Source organism: Idiotropiscis lumnitzeri, chromosome 7 (assembly GCF_059441095.1).
Source record: "Idiotropiscis lumnitzeri isolate Australia: NSW breed Sydney's pygmy pipehorse chromosome 7, RoL_Ilum_1.0, whole genome shotgun sequence".
Lineage (NCBI taxonomy): Eukaryota > Metazoa > Chordata > Actinopteri > Syngnathiformes > Syngnathidae > Idiotropiscis > Idiotropiscis lumnitzeri.
Genome location: NC_142397.1, coordinates 11,565,402 through 11,579,331, shown reverse-complemented (window position 1 = coordinate 11,579,331; position 13,930 = coordinate 11,565,402). Strand labels below are relative to the sequence as shown.

At 37.9% G+C, this 13,930-nt stretch overlaps 1 protein-coding gene across 1 annotated transcript in view; it reads right to left on the bottom strand.

Moving 5' to 3' along the window:
• Window positions 1-13,537, bottom strand: part of kcnab1a (potassium voltage-gated channel subfamily A regulatory beta subunit 1a) — a 44,231-nt gene extending 30,694 nt beyond the window's left edge. Inside the window, exon 1 of the mRNA XM_088300057.1 lies at window positions 12,854-13,537. Coding sequence (XP_088156183.1) covers window positions 12,854-13,128 — 275 coding nt within the window. The 5' untranslated portion in view covers window positions 13,129-13,537. The remainder of the gene's footprint in view (window positions 1-12,853) is intronic.
• Window positions 13,538-13,930: the final 393 nt, after the last annotated feature.

Here is a 13,930-nt window from a genome sequence, read left to right as displayed (position 1 = left end):
GAGCGGAAATGAGATTTTTATGTGAAGGAGAGCATGAAATGTTTCTGTTTTTCTGCTGCTAATGTTTTATGGTGATTTTCAATAACAGGTAGCGTTACTCGTTTTTAAATTTGATACTTGCATGCTCAATTATAAGCAACATTGTTATTTTTATATCACCTCACTGCAAGTTTTGTAAAAAAAAAAAAAAAAAAAAGTTGATTTAGCATGACAAGGCCCCTTGAAACAAAGAAAAAAATGCAAAGAAAAGGTCGTTACCGCAAGTATATATTGTGTCGTATCTTGGGATTTTTTATTTTCTGTCTTGTGGTGTTTGGGTGAATGATTGCACGGTGGGGATTGTTTGGATTTGCAATATTTGCATTTTTATGGGAAAAAAATAGGAGCCAATTACCTTTTTTAATCCATGTCTAACTGTCTTTATGATTCGATCCTCTTTGGCAAGCACCATTTTTTGTTTTTTATTTTTTATTTTTAATGTCGATCCTTTGGAATGAAATTTCAGATCAATCGCACGTACAGTAGATGGATCAAATCTAATTTATATATGTATTTCTAACCATATCCAGTACATGCATTCCTTTGAACCCTAACATACTTTATTCTCTAGTGTACTTCAATTACACCCCCCCCACCCACCCCAAATGAGAAGCGGAAAAGTGCTGAGTGGTGAGTGGATGCGGACCGACTTACTCTGCTGAAGTGTGTGCAATACATCTACGCGCAAAGCTAACAAAGCAAAACAGCAACACATTGAGGTCAGGCTGCTTTATAACACTCCCAAAACTGGCACACACGACACACACTATCGTATAACGCCACTGTTCAATGACATAAATAGCTGTGAATTATCCCACACTGGCGTACACATTACCCTCAAAACCTCATTTTTGTCTTCAGAAGTCATTGACTACTTTATTGCCACTGATGCAGCTCATAAATACAGTTTGTATATTCATTTTTTATATCAATGCTATTTGTGCAACAATGCTGTTCCGCTTTATTGCTACCAGTCATACTTTGTACTTGCCCTGTAAGGATAAAGGTGTGTATTGAGAATAATAATAAAAGTAAAATCCCACCCATCGTTTTTTTTCTTGAAGCTACCAACACTGAACAAATATGCTCTTGAAAATATCGATGCTTTGTGTACCAAGCAATAACAAAAAATATATTGTGGTCTGGTTTAAATGTCTTTGCCATCAAAGGAAAGGAAATTTCTACACAGTCCACATTAAAAACAAAACAAAAAACACTGCTTCCTCATGAACAAAGAAGTAGAATGAGAACAAACTTGTGGACAAACAAAAATATACTATTATAAATAACTACTATTGAAAGCACAAGTTACCACGTAGAACAACATGGTCATAAAACCTCATTTCAAATTCAGTAAAGCAATCATATTCCTGGCAACCAGTTCGCTGTCGGATTAAGGGTCCAGATATCGCTGACATGCACACATTTATGAGCCTCTACATCCCCTATATTGTGCTCGTGCCTTTGGCTCAGGCTCCTCTCCAAGTTTTATGAAATAAGTAGACAGGGCTACATCGGGCTGTCAGCCGTCTGTCATGTGACTGTCAACTGCCCAAAGGGTTGAACTGTTCTCACGATGTGCTCTGGACTGAAGGGGTTGTGGCAGCTGTATGAATGAGGGGGGTGTTGGGATTTGGAGTGGACACTGCTGTAATGTTTCAAGTATTAAAATTTGCTCAATATATAATTTTTAGAGGGCTGCTTCCTTCTGAATGAAAGAATGAAGGCCCTATAGATTAGAAATTAATTTGCACAAAAATAATCATGGTCTCTATATCCCACGATTCTTTGTATGCTAAAAACTCCAGGGGCCCTAATTAGGTGCCCAAGGCAAATTTAACTCAAAGTGTCAACCAACTGTGAGTAGGGGTGGAGATTTGTTTCCGCCATTGTGAGAGCACACACGGGTAATGGAAGCAACACCTTTCAATACCTTTAAATTCAGTGCAGGAGAGGCACACGGAGTCCTGGACTCACTGTATATGAAACTAGAGCAGCAGACCATAAAACATAATCTTAAAGATGAACATTTTTGCGAAAATGTTCACAGTGTACCAAATCACCACTCACTACAAGTGATGACACAAGTTATGTTCGCTCAAGTTCCATTGTGATTGTTGAGATGTACACATGTGGCAAGAGATTGTTATAAAGGAAATAGCAATAACAAATGAGTACATGGGAAAAAAAATTGTTGAATTTATTCAAATTTATTTCAACAAGTGATTGCAAAAAATGCACCTGGATCCAAATGTGTTTTTTGGAGTAGTCGTCTACTACTCATCCTGTTGATCTTATTTTCTGCAACCACTTGGCGAAATGAAAATGAATAAATTCAACACTACATTTTATTCTCCGGGGGAATGTATTATAAAACTAAATAGAGATGTCACATTGAGGGCACAGTGTCACATTGCCATGCTGAGGGGAAGTTGCTCAAAGGCATCTCGACAGCACTCAAAACAAACAAACAACAAAAAAAATGCCTCTATCCATGAAGCAGCCATCCACAACGAGTGTTGAAATTACATCCCTGCAGTCCAAAGTCACTTTTCTCTTAGGTATTCTCATTTGAATTATTCCATTATTTATGGTAAATTAAACCAAGTTGCCACGAGGCATAGACTCATCATACTGTCATTGGTGCAGCTCATAGTTGTGTTGCATCATTAGAATCCATCAGCCTGTAAAATTATGAATATTGCATATCATCTCGTAATATTTACCCTTCTTCATATTCGATTGTAACCCCTCTGCAATTATCTATTATTAGTGGTGCATGCATCCTGACGAGCTGGCATGTATGCTCATGCTTGCTGATGTCACACAGGTGTGGATTTACTCCCGGATCATTTGTATCCATGAAACATGACGGCCGAGACACCGTGTGGCGTGGAGGCCAAAGCTATAAGCATTTTATAGTGATGGGCCTTGGCCTTGGGAAGCAATGAAGCTATCACCCCACGTGTCTGTAGTGAGCATCATTTCCTGCTCCATCCACCAGCTCAGCATGTTAGTCAGGCAGAGCACAGAAGAATTGTAAATTGTACAGTGACCCTTCACTGAGCTGCATAATTGGGTGTAATAGACTGTAATCGTAGCTCATTTCATATCGCGGTAACAAATTGAGAAGTCGTTGGAGAAAGCAAGGCAATTAAAATAAAGTGCAGGTGCTTTAAGGCACTCTCTTGAGTGGAACGAAAACTGAAAAAAATATATACCTCACCATTAAATTGAAATTTTGAATCTTGAGTGGTTGACCGTATTACAGTCAGAAAAAAAGTTATCCTCTACTCAGAGTCAACATTAATCTTTAATATTAAACCACATTGCTCCCAAATATAGATTCTCCAAGCAAGGTGTGTTTGGGCTCATATTCTGAATAGAAAAATAATTTTTTTTAAAAATTAAAAAAGCAAAGGATTGTTTATTCAAACATGTCTGTGGTTCAAATATGAGTGGTTATTAACCTTTTTTAAACTGAGAGAGCATCTTCTCGGGTACTGATTAATAGGAAGGGCTATTAGTTTGGTTACACACTTCTGGAATAGCAAATTTGCTGAAATTACCTCTACTAATGCTAATATTACATGTTATTAGGAATAATTACTTATTCATTTATGTGAAGACACTGATCATGTAAATGATTTCTCACCATAAGAAGGAAATAAGAGAAACATCTCTAATATGATATCATGTAATTGTTTGCACATTTTTAAATAATATGCAACTCTCCAGTTTTGTCCTGTAAATATTTTCTAGTGTTAAATGATGATTTCTAGAACTTCACAATATGCCATCACTGATAAGCTATTTTTAGAACAGGACCTGATATAGTCTGTATAGTCACGTTACAAAAAATACAAAAATACAAGTAAAGTAAAGTGATCAATCTGGGGATAAAATATAAAGAAAAACATGTGGAATACATTCATATAATAGGAGATGCTGAGTAATGTACTGTAGTTATTACCCTTTTTAATATTTTTAATTTTTATGTCAAATAATTAATTGGCGGTTCTGAGTGAATAGCACATGCAATTTACAATTGCTTGTAATTTTGTCCGAGTGGAACACAGTAGCTTCCGTGGAAGTGATCATTACTTAACAGCAGTCAACTTTCCTCATTGCAAAGATCAATACATGCTTACACATTATACAGAAATAAGTAACTTCTTAATGTGGATTTCAATCAATGCACATTTTCACATTTTTTGAGGTATACTTGTGTCATTTGTGACTGAATCACCGGCATAATAGTTCTTATCTTGAACCATGTAACCTAATGAGAACGTACGCCCACGCTACAGCTTAAGAGTCTTCAGATATGGACACTTGACACTGAAGAGTGGCAACATCCACACAAAGGCATCATCTCGATAATAACATTGCTATGGAAACAGTATGGAGGTGTGTGCGTGCGTGTGCGTGTGCGTGTGCGTGTGTGTGTACACAGTAGCAGTTCATTTTAACAGAGCAGAAAATTCATAGCATATAAAATCACACACTGGCGAATGCATTTTTGCTGGATAGCAGAAACCCCACTTGGTTTTAATCGTTTTTATATTTCACGCTAAATCTTTTCTGCTCGGCAACTTTTACTTGTTGTCATGGACTACACACACATTATAACTGCAAGAGTAAGAAGGAAAAATACTGTATAGGCACTGTATCTGACAACAGAACGATAGCATTGTTATGTGTTAATATGTTATTTGAAATGCTTAATTTGGATTTCATCTCAAACACAGATTTAACAGAATAGAATATTTTGCAATCTGATATGTGTTATTTCCCGCAGAACTCAAAGAATTTGGGCCATTCCATCGAATCAGTGTGATGTGTTTGCTGTAACGCTTGCTAAAAAAAAAAAACGTACATTTCTGCCTTGACTTCTTCAACTTTTGACTTTGATTGATATAAAATTATTATTGGCCTATCTCAGGCAACATGTCAAAATAGGAGGGAGCATAGCATTTGCAAAGACATAAAATATCCACTCATAGTTGAAACGTATTAAAATTACAGATAAATAAAGGTGTGAACTGACTTTTGGCCTTTCCATGGCCTGCAGAGGATCTGAATGATGCAACAACTTTGAAAACTAACAACTAAAGTGTGACTTTAAACAAATTTCATTTTTCGTTTTGTTTTTTGTACAAAAAAAAAAATAATAATAATTCAAATGGATTTAAATTGCACTGGGACGGTAGTTCCAGTGTTAAATGTAGTTTAAATTTACCGGATGTTGAAAGTGTAGGGATTTGTCTCCAGAAGAAGGATTTCAATCATGAGAGAGTAGAAAATAAAACCCACGCCAAATTAATGGGAGGCTGAAGGAGTTTGTGCCATTAAATGAAGATTGGGGCAATAGGATGAATCTGATTTTAGACAGTGGGATGTGCATGATGATTTGCGTTATGGTCGCACACAACAACGGAATTTCCATCATTGATGGAGACATTCAGTGGCACGTTGTATTCTATGTATTGCCTAACTTGCATTGTCTGTTGGTGTGTATCCATCAGTAAGGTGAAACATATGACATATTACCGTATAGGTCCATTTTTAGTCTCCTCATGAATAAAATTTGTCTCTTTTATATTGAGATATTGTAAAAGTGTTTCAAGAAAAACAGGCGTCAGACTGTTTTTTTGCTGAGCAAAGTACAGGCCAGCATGTCTTGAATATACAGAAAGTTGCAACGCTCCAGAAATCAGACATCATTGCCCCAAACAGGGAGATAGGAGACGGCCCGACTTTATTCACATCCTGAAGAACTGTTCATGTTTCGAACCGTTGTTAATAATGATTGAGAAATTGAGAAGAAATGTTAGGTGAAATGTTAAGTTTGGTGCTTCATTGTTTGAAACCGAGAGGCCGGTTCGACCCCACACAGATGACTAAAAATTTGTCACGCTAGATTATGATGGATGGATGGGTGTTGTTGAAAATGTGATCTTTGTAATGCGTTATAAAACAAAGTGTTATTATAAAGTGTAACAAATCTGCAAGCAAGGTTAAACCGCTGCACAATGTGAGAAAAATGTGTATGATTCGGGAGCTGTGAAATACCTGCAATTAGAAAAAAAGTTGCCTTTCTCATTAAAAAAAAAAATACATAAAAATGAAAAAATATTCGCGTATCATCTATTTTTCTGACATTTTCCTTTGCTTTTTGACGTCTTTCATGAGCAGCCAAAAATTGCTGCAACTACACTGCATTGCTGCACCAAAGACTGCAATGTGCAGTGTGAGAATGCTGCTACGTATATAATGTACTTTCTGTGGAGTCCACCGTATATAACGGAGGGATGTCGAGGTGATATGCACACTGTCCCTCTCTTCTCCAAATAGGCCTGAAGGGAAAACACTGGAGAGTTTGCTTACAAGTTATAAGACCATAACCCAGAACAATCCAATCACACACACACACACACACACACAGGCGGCTCATTTTTTTTTTTTTTACTGCAGTCTGGAAAGACGTAGAACTAAAGTGCTGATACGCCTAAACTTTGCATTCGTGTTGAGCTATACAGTGACCCTTTAAAAGTAATGTATGACCAAATAACTAGTGGAAAGTCCAAAGCGGAAGGATACTCAAAAACAGAAATGTGTTCGCTAGAAAAGAAGAAAAAGGAGGTAACAATTTTTTACCCTATGTAGGTGCTTGAATGTAAATTGCAATTCCTTCTCTCTAACCAAAAAGATCGACCTTCAATCCACAGAGGGTCACCCTCCAGCAAAGCACACCTGGCACCCTTAAAAGATTTCACTTTCAAAACAATTCCTCCTCTCTCAGCAAACAAACACCGCCAGAGGACCGATGACTGGCAATCAAAAGGAACACTGACAAAGCAGTGCTTGGAAATATACAGCACAATCCTGTATAAGGAGATGTCTGTGAGGATATAGAGAGGATCTATGGGCGTCAGGGCTTGTATTTGTCGCAGTGTTAATTTTAGATCCACCTTTAAAATGAATCATGGGAAGTGGAAATGTCCACAAGAACTACGTACTGTTCAATCTCTTGACACGACACACTCATCTGCTCATGCACACGCTTTTACGTACGCGCGTACACACGCACACGCACACCATGGTCGTATGTCGCAAGACAACGGCTCCCCCTAGCGGCAGGTTTTGCAACAAGCAGCCATTGGAGTCTCTGTATTGATACTCACTGTAATGTGTATAGCAGCCCACTGAGCACACTATCTCCTCCATTTACCCCTTTAAAGATTCTCAATGTGTGAACTTGTGTTGTCATTGATGATCCATCTGCCCTTATTATATTGATATCATGTGCGCTTATTGGCAGGGAGCTGTCGGTATTATTTGCAAAAATCTGCAGGGTACACGGTCACCTTGAACATGAGTTGAAATATTCCAATCAAACAAAGTGTGTGCGTGAATAAGAATCTCCGATAGGCACAATGCCATCCTTGCTCAAGGCAGTGTAGGGGAAGATGTTATCCTCGGGCAGCCACTGAAAGCTTCTGCCCCTTCGGTGACATCTATTAGCAATTATCTTTTAGAGGTCCATACAGGGAGAGGAGGAGTGAGCAAGTGACACTTTAATTCCATCCATTCATCCAGATTTTATAAGGCGATCTTCTCATTCAGGTTACAGGATAGCTGGAGCCTATTCGAACTGACTTTCGACAAGAAGGCTCACAAGGCACATTTAAACTCATATTAATTCATATATATATATATAGCAGGGGTAGCTGGATTGAATGCAAACTGCTCCCCGGGGAGCCCAAATGGTAACCAGGATGTCTGAGGGAGACATGCTAATCAAGAAATCACTGCGCTGCCCTGTTCAATTGCACCCTAATTTGTACAACTTGGAACTGATTAAAAAATAATAATCATGAAAATACAGCTACCAAGTTGCACAATTCAACAACTGTCATAAAACTCTACATAGCCTGGCTCGCTGCTTTACGTTGCTACTTGTTATCGAAGATAGCGTGTTTTATTCATTCATTGTTTTACATTTCTTTTTACAAATGTGTGATGTTAATATGCTGCATTCCCATGGATCTTTATTTTCCGATTATGTGCAGCTGCAATCACATGATTATCAAGCTGCTTGAAGATGGTCTTGTAGCCTTTACATTTAACATGCTTGTCAATAACTTTTAAGTTCCTGAGATGACTCTCAAACTTTGCTCCTTTTCATCCATGCTTAGTCTGGTATAAACCATGTCACCAAACAGCACAACCACTGACAAATTGCTGTCTTTTAAATACACCAATTCTGCTTATAGGTTTGATTGGTCTTCCACTTGTTTAGCGCTGTTCCATCTTTTAAGGAACTCAAAGCGCTTCGCACTAATGTCGCACCTACCAATGGGAAAATAATTTTCAATCTTTTCTATGACGAGACCATCATTTTTGTTTTGATGACGTTTTTTAAAGTCGGCTTTAAGTCGGCTTTGCCTCATTTTGCCTCATTTTATGTTTAATAATAATAATAATAATAATAATAATAACAATAACACCCACACTCAGTTTAAGTTTAACATGGCATGTCCCAAAACAGTCTATGATCCAATATATAATAATAATAATTATTATTATTATTATTATTATTATTATTATTATTATTATTATTATATAATTATTATTGTTGTTGTTATTATTATTATTATTATTATTATTATTATTATTATTGTTATAATTATTATTATTATTATTATTATTATTATTATTATATATTGGATCATAGACTGTTTTGGGACATGCCATGTTAAACTTAAACTGAGTGTGGGTGTGTACTGTAAGTCAAAGATAAACCCACTTAACGGCGCTAATGCGGCAACAAAAGGTTCTTAAATTAGTCATGATTGGAGCATTGACTTCCCCTTTTCTAAATTTGAATGAGCGGTTGTATTGGCGCTCGCCCTTCTTAGAATCACGGATTAGAAAAAGTCATTAAGCACAACATACCATAAAACTCAAAGGAGATTTTCCCACCAGGTGCTCTCTTTCGTGCTATGAAAAGTCATTTGTCCCAATGTTGCTTGAGAGCCAACTATTTCAGAGGATCTTCTTGGATCAACCACCAGACACTCACATTTTATCTATGATACTTCAGCCATGAGATGTTTGGAATAGACATAACCCTACACCAAGTTATTGTGGTGATACATTTAGAAACTGGCACGCAAGGATGCCCATCTTTAGAGTGTGGGAATTTTGATGAGAAGAAAAAACAATATGAACACTGTACTGTAAAAAGAGTTGCGATGATGGGAATCCATTTTAACGATTGAATCCACAAAATCACACGTGAAAAATAAAGTTGTCTTAGCTCAATGAGTGCCCAAGAATTGACTGGCCGGGTGTACCCCGTCTCTGATCTAATACGTATTTTGATGGGATCGGCCCTAGCTCGAATTTTATATATATATATATATATCGAATATATATATATATATATATATATATATATATATATATAATATTTATATATATTAAATAAATCGTCTGTCAATTTTGTTTTGAAAATCGACCTAATCCAAGTGTTACCAGCGTCACAGGACTGTCCTGACATGTTCTGTCCTGTGACGCTGGTAGTCACGTGCCATATTTTAAGTCACATTTTATCATCATATCACTTCCAAGGTACCACTGTACATTGATTCCAGTTTGCACTTCTGCCACAAGTGTAAACGCAACTGTAACCCAGGTCCTCATGCATTCATTTGCCCAAAAAAAAACAACAAACAGAAGGCTTTATTATATTACAAAAAAAAAAATAACCTTTTAACCAATTCACTGGCAAGCCCTGCTGCTGAGACATCATCAAAAATGTGAAGGTCTTGCAGCTAAGTGAGTCCCACCGTCACACCCAAGGTGGCAAGCAGAAATGTTCAATTTAAATCTTGTAAATTGAGTTACGAATGGTAAAACGATAGTTAACCGAAAGGAAAGTAACAGACAGACCAAATGTAATGACACTAATACTGTCACCTTCACACTCTGGTCTGTCAGCACAGTTCATTTAATCTGATGGATTGACAAACATCCAGACTGTCACTACACACACACACACACCCACGCACCCCCCCCCCACACACACCCACACACACACACACACGCATCAATGTGTACATGACATATGCTTTCTCGTGTCACCTAGTGCAGCCCGGAGGTCTAAATATCCCCTCAATGTCACTGCCCTTACTTCCATGAGGCTCCTTTTTCCAATAATGTCATGTGCGTGTGATCAAGCCATGTCAGCAACTTGATTGAATTGATGTCCACTTTAATTTGGCATGTGTAATTAAAGTTAAGCTGCTGGCATTCATTTGAGCATCTATTAGCATTTCGGTTAAAAGCGGATGTACTATCTTTATGCGGCTGTTTAATTAATTCACGTCCCATTTTGGTCAACGCTATTTTCGGTGACAAAAAGTAAGCCTGAATGCTGAGTAGTACTCGTTCAAGTAAAATGGTCAGCTTGCAACTGATTGTGGTGCGTGTGAAGCCGAAAACCATTGTACTACGAACGCTGGCAAACATTTTCTTTTTTCAATTGCCAAACATTTTAATGGTTTCTTTGTCATTTTGGGCCAGTGAATGTGAAAATTATATAAATTTCTTTGACATGTTTTAGAGATATTCATATTTTTTTAACAATTTATTTAGGCGTAAAAAAGTCAAAGTGAAACAAGTTTAGTTAATCGTTAACGTTGCATAATTTTCGGAAATTTTTCCTGAAACATGATTTGACTATTAGGTTCTCTGCACGGACAATTTCAATCTTTCATGATATCGCATCAAAAATGAAAGAATACTGTATGAACATGTTTGAAAGGACAGATAAAGCCTCAGAGTTGTTTCATAAAGAGAATATCAATGTCAAAATGTGCACATTTTTTGCTTTTATTTTTTTTTTCACAATTTTTATTTTTATTTTTTAAATGTCATTCTTCTGCATAAATTATTATTTTTTGTAATGTAATATAGGTATCTCAAAATCTAGAGCCAATTCAGAAAAAAAGATGTAATTTTTGGATTCAGCAACATTAAAATACCATTAAACAGTTGAACCTTTCTAGGCACCAAAATGTTTGTTGCCAGTATAATATAAGACACTCCTTCCGCACGTTCTTGATTTGAACGATGACTAAGAAGGGATGATCAAAGTTGCAACACCAATGTTCCATTGAAAATAAAAAAGTGTGCATTGCAATGTTTCAATTCAAGTCATAACTTAATTTGTCACTATTGCTTAATTCTCCCCAAAGAAATGTGAATGTATATCTTCTGTGATGAACACAACTCCTTGAGATGCATCATAAGAATATTCCACATACATGAAAAGAAAAAGCCGATGTAACATCCACATTGTGCTTCCGCAAAGTTTTCTGTGAATGAACACAATAACAAATAAGCCTTTGGGGCATCCAGCTGCTTTGCTATATGCTGTAAATAAATACGTTGCTACCAAGTAAATGAAAACAAGCGGTCCAACATACACACACACACACACGCACAATCCTTGAAAGTACATATGCCAAGATCCCAGGGCAAAGTGCGAACAGCGTACGGCCATATGAGCTCTTAAAGCCAGGTTGACCCTAAAGGAATACAGCTTGCCAGCAAACCCTGCCCCCTCTTTGATGGAGGGCTTTACCGTCTCATATTCTCATTTCTTCTGCACCAACACAACAGTGGACTTTGCTAAGGTCATGTTATTTTTGCCCTCATTGATAGTTGCTCGAATATGTCTGAAGAATGAGCATAGCAACAATTGGACGGACTGAAAATGTGAAGCCTCACAAAGATTGTTTGTTACATGGGTGGGATTGGATTCAATAAGAAGTCGGTTTATTTGAGATGTTTCTAAGCTGTAGTCATAAATCATTCATCCCTTGTGCCTCTGTCTAGATTCTGTTGAAAATTCATGTTGTGTGTCAATATCACCTTTGTCCTAAGTGTTGATATGGTTTTATACAGTAATCAAAGAAATGCATGACTACAACTTGGGTGAGTCTTCATGTTTTTGCAATGTACAGAACTCATTCTTATTGGTGGAACTGACAGGTGAGATTTATTGCCGTTTATTTTTTCATAAGATGCAAGGTCATTTCTTTCTGTTTAAAAAAAAATGTATATAAAAATATATATTTAAAAAAAAAAAAATACTTATATATATATATATATATATATATATATATATATTTAAAAGACTAAAAAAAATCTAAGAAAAATATACAATTTCTGCTCTGATGTCCAGATGTTTCACTCACAGACCGTGGCCATATTTACCAGTAGCTCATTCCCAATGAGTCATCGTGGAATGCATTTTGTGAAATAACATTAAATATTAAGAACAAGTCCATGTGACAACCAAGCACCAACTTCTCTCGAATAGAATCAAGCACACATTTCTCATAACGAAAGAACAAACAATATCGACAGGCTGATGGACAGTTCAATCTGGGTTTTACGCAAGGATCAATCAAAAGTGCTTGTGGCGCTGTGGTCATTACGTAATCAAGCCGGACGGAAGAAAAGAATGTTACTGTCCATCCATCCATTCATTTTCTACAGCGCTTATCCTCATCAGGGTTGCAAGCGATTCACACGCACACTCACATTCCCACCTATGGAGCTCAGTCAAAACATGCAAACAGCGTACAGGAAGGCCAGATTTTGAATTCAAAGTGAAGAAAATGGACTCATATGTAGGCAACAACCATCTGTCGCAACTGGGATTTGCAATGACTTTTTGAAATCGCATCTTTGGAGGTCTGCATACACACACACACAAACATGCGTGCAGAGTTACCTGTACACCATGCCCGTCTGGCTCTTGATGGAGTCGTGCAGCGACAATGTGTGAAAGTTAAGAAACTCCTCCAGCTGTTTGAGCTCTCTCGCATTTTGCGGTTTGTTGCCGCTCCAGAGCATGAGAGGCACGCATGCTCGGGGGCCTGATCCCGCACACGTCTGACCCACCGGCCTCCCTTGACCGAAGCTCGGGGCCTGAACCGCGCTCTGCCTTCTGGACGCCTTCTGCTTGGGGTTGGGGATATCCGGGCATGTTGCTTTGTACAGATACATCTTCTCACTTGATTCAATCTTTCAGATTAGTTTTTCTGTGAGCAGGTCCTAGTAACACGAACGCTGGGGGATAATCCAGGTAGGCCCGCCGCCCACACGGTGGTGGGCATGCGAGTAAAGCTCAAAGCAAAGTGAGTGATTTGTCTCTGGATGAATTCCCACATAGATGAATCCTCTTGTTTGAAAAAAAAAAAATCAAAGAAAGAAATGCCAAAAATTCCAAAAGTCCATCATGAAGCTGCTAATAGTCACATGTGCTCTTGCAAGACGGCTGTCACATAAGTTCTTTGTGCACATGCCAATGAAGAGAGCAACACATACATTCTCTATCTCTCTGCGCTCTCTTTCACGCCCGACACACACACACGCGCACACACACACACACACAAACTGTCACTTTGCCCCCTGCACAGCCAGTCTGCATTAGAAGCACACTTTGGTTTTGCTCCCTATTAAACGGTCTGGGAATCTGGGACATTTTTTTTCCACCCTCCCTCCCTCTCCTTTTCACTCTCGCCCTCTCTCTGTTGAGTTTGTTTCTTTCTATCTCTCCCCATCCTTTTACCCCTTCTCTTATCCTCCCTCCCACCCTCGCATCCTCCATCATCCCCCTTTTGTGTGCCAGTATTCCCTCTCTGTCACTTACTCCCGATCTCCTCCATTGACTCTCCTCCAACATTTCTTCCACCCATTTTCAGTTTCCCCATCCGGAATAGGCCATTCTTGAAGGTGTTGTTATTATTATTATTGTTTACTCATTTTCACTCTCAACCCACATTATACCTTTTATCTACGCCTCAGT